General features: G+C 40.7%; 1 protein-coding gene across 1 annotated transcript; it reads right to left on the bottom strand.

The window, feature by feature from the left end:
- Positions 1 to 1099: 1099 nt before the first annotated feature.
- On the bottom strand, positions 1100 to 2897 carry LOC132825268 (hemoglobin subunit beta-like). The gene is made up of 3 exons (XM_060840374.1): positions 2749 to 2897; positions 2036 to 2228; positions 1100 to 1453 (listed from the first exon to the last, which is right to left on the bottom strand). Exons 1-3 carry the CDS (start codon positions 2835 to 2837, stop codon positions 1325 to 1327), a joined length of 411 nt encoding a protein of 136 aa, XP_060696357.1. The 5' UTR covers positions 2838 to 2897; the 3' UTR covers positions 1100 to 1324.
- Positions 2898 to 3251: the final 354 nt, after the last annotated feature.

The raw sequence follows: 3251 nt of genomic DNA, 5'->3' as shown, positions 1-3251 counted from the left end.
CTATGACCACAGAGCAAGTCAGACGCTAGGAATCCTGCAGCAAGTAACTCACTTCACGACTCCCCAAAACCTGTTCACCACCTACAGGCCACAAGCCAAGAATATGGCAGAATGCTCCCCACTTACCTGGATAGATGCAGTTACAACAACATTCAAGGAGCTTGACACCATTCAGGACAAAGCAGCCCACTTGATTGGCATTACAACTACAAGCTTTCATTGCCTCCACCACTAATGCGCTGTATGTACTATCTGTCATATATCTGCACTGCAGAAATTCACCAAAGCTCCGTACAAAGCGCCTTCCAAACATATAACTCCTTCCATCTAAAAGGACAAGGCTAGCAGGGGCGTGGGAATGCTACCAGCTGCAAACCACTAACCATCCTGACTTGGAAATGTTCCTATTGAAGAGTTTCCCAAGAAAACAACTATTTATGTTGAGGATTATAATACAATGGCAAGCATTCCACACCTATCAGGAATTACCTGGGGCATGACTCTCTGGACGAATTTGACTTTGAAGAGGGCTCAGAAAGGTGATTGTCACATTCAATCACATGACTATAGTAGATATATTTGAGGGCTGCTTACTGTGTTTTTGAGAGTTATTATATTAGCAATTATTGTGTTTGTGATCTATTAAATCAGTCTCTCATTAACACACAATCAATTCTGAAAAAGACAACAATTTTTGGATCTTCCCTTTCCCAGGCAGTATGTCCTGTTCCTACTTGGTGATATCTTCTACTCTGGTATCAGGGAGGCAATGTAACACTCAGAAATCATGTTGCGGTTGCAGGACTCAGTGCCAAATCCCTCATCATCATTACATTTCGACTCTTCCCCTCACTAATGTCTGCTGTCCATCTTCCAAGGAAATTTGATGCATACTGAATTCCCCTAAGTACTTGTCACTCTCTTAGCATTCAAAATGTTATAATACTTGGTGAAAAGTTGATTAAAATTGAAAACTTTAATTATTAAGCTATCAGTGGACTGACTGAGAAATGGATCCTGAATGTTCACCTCACTATGTCATTTCATGTTTGTTTAATGTTTGGACAAAAGTCGCGTAAAGAATCTGACAATTGCAAGGTAACATTGATTCTTTATTAGATTTCTAAGCAACAAGATGAAAATACAGGGAGATAAGTTTTCAGAAATTGTGTAGAATTAGCATATTGGAAGGAGTGCATTTTCAAAACAAGGACAAAATCATCAGTTACATTTTAGCATGAGCTACTAAACGAAGAGCTGAGAGCTTTTGGTTATGATGGTTGCATTTCTTGACGAAAAATGACAGGTTTTTATCATCGTGGATTCAATGGTACTGCTTCGAAATAGCACTAACCAGCACAGCAAAAAATTTGTACCATACACCATGGAGCTGTGGACTGAAGTGTCCACGGTTAAGAATAGCCAATTCGGAGACAATGCAGAAGGTCAACAGCTAGAAAGAGAAGTAAAAAGTCTTAGTTCATTGAAAATAAAGTGTGCACCAATAGGTTAAACTTTAAACTTACTTCACTTTAGCATTTTGGCAGAAAATATGTTAATCATGACAGGAAAGATCTCTGTGTCCTCGGAATGGTGCGTTTGTGGTAGTAACGCCACCTCTGAGACAGAAATCCTAGTTCAAGTCCCACCTTCCCCCTCAGGTGTATCACCACATATCCTGACCCTGAACTTTAACAATAAGTCTATGGAACAGTGAGTAATAAGTACTCGTTCAGATCAGCTTGTGCTGCTGTGTAAAGCATTATGTGAGCCAACGAACAGATCAAGTTGGTCAGAATGAAGTGTTTGAGGCTTACTGTCCCGTACACTCCATTTCCAGAGTAATGTCCCAAATTGACTTTGCAGCAAAAATAGGCGGATAGTAAGTCTCTTGCTGGAAACTACACACCCCCTTTTCCTGGGAGCCTCAGTTGACCGAGTGTCATGTCAATGCTGACCCAGGATTAGTTTGCAGTTACAACACAACTTCAATGAAAATGGAACACATATATAAAGAAAAAAAATTGGTACTTACAGGGAAACTTCCAGAATCCACGTGCAAAACTTCAGCATGGAACTTGCTGAGTTCTGCAAAATTTTCCTTGATTTTATCAAGATTAATGACAGCTTCAGAAATCTTGCCTGACACGCGCAACGCATGCTCTTCAACTTTAAAATCTTTTCTTGCTTTAAAGTAACGGTAAGTCCAAGGAAATATCTCAAACATCCTGGAGGGGAAAAGCACAATGATTCGATTTAATGCCAAGTTCCAGATTGCATTTCTACATCTCAAAGCTAATCAATGAATATTTTTTGCACTGTAGCTCCATTTGACAGCAGTGTGACTAAAACTGCAATGAATCCTTTGATATGAACTTCCTGCACAAATACATGTGCATGTCAAGATAATTGTGTAAATGTAAAGTGGCACAGTGGCTAGCATTGTTGCCTCACAGCACCAAGGTTCCAGGTTCAATCCCAGACTCGGGTGACTGTCTGTGTGGAGTTGGCACATTACCTGTGTGGGTTTCCTCCAGATGCTCCGGTTTCCTCCCACAGTCCAAAGATATGCAGGTTAGGTGGATTGGCCACACTAAGTTGCCCATAGTGTAAGATGCAATAGTCAGAGAGAAATGGGACTGGGTGAGTTACGCTTCAGAGGGTTGGTGTGGACTTGTTAGGCTGAAGGGCCTGTTACCACACTGTAGGTAGTTTAAAGGAAGCATTCAAATGAAAATAAGACTGTACCTATTCAGGCTCTTCTCAACAAGTAATTTCTGATTACAAGTCTTCCATTTTGCAATCTCAGCTTTCTCCTTTTCAGTCCAATGCACCATTTTGTCTGTTCAGAGGTCACTGCTTTCCCTTGTATGAAGAAGCTGTGTTGTTCCTGAAGTTTGTCTCCTTTTATGCTCTGTAACAGGGCCCTTCCCCAAAGCTAAATCCCAATGTCATAGGCTGAATCTTTTTTGGGCTGGGTGGGACACTAATGTCTTATCTCTGCGTAGCACTCTCCTATGTTTCAGCATTAAGATAACCACATGTTGAACATTAATCAGTCCTTCCTGGCTCATTTCTGTCCAGTCAATACAAAGAGTAGTCATCGTATTTTGCTGAATAATAATAGTTATTTTAATCAACCAATTGAAAGATGTTAAGACACCTCTAAGGATGCACTCCTGTGCCTACTTCATCTGAACAAGTTGGCACCAGCAATCCACCACCCTCGCTAAATCAACATCTCAAGACAC

This window comes from Hemiscyllium ocellatum, chromosome 20 (genome assembly GCF_020745735.1).
Source record: "Hemiscyllium ocellatum isolate sHemOce1 chromosome 20, sHemOce1.pat.X.cur, whole genome shotgun sequence".
Classification (NCBI taxonomy): Eukaryota; Metazoa; Chordata; class Chondrichthyes; order Orectolobiformes; family Hemiscylliidae; genus Hemiscyllium; species Hemiscyllium ocellatum.
The sequence above is the reverse complement of the archived record's forward strand: the minus strand, read 5'-3'. Positions and strand labels throughout refer to the sequence as shown.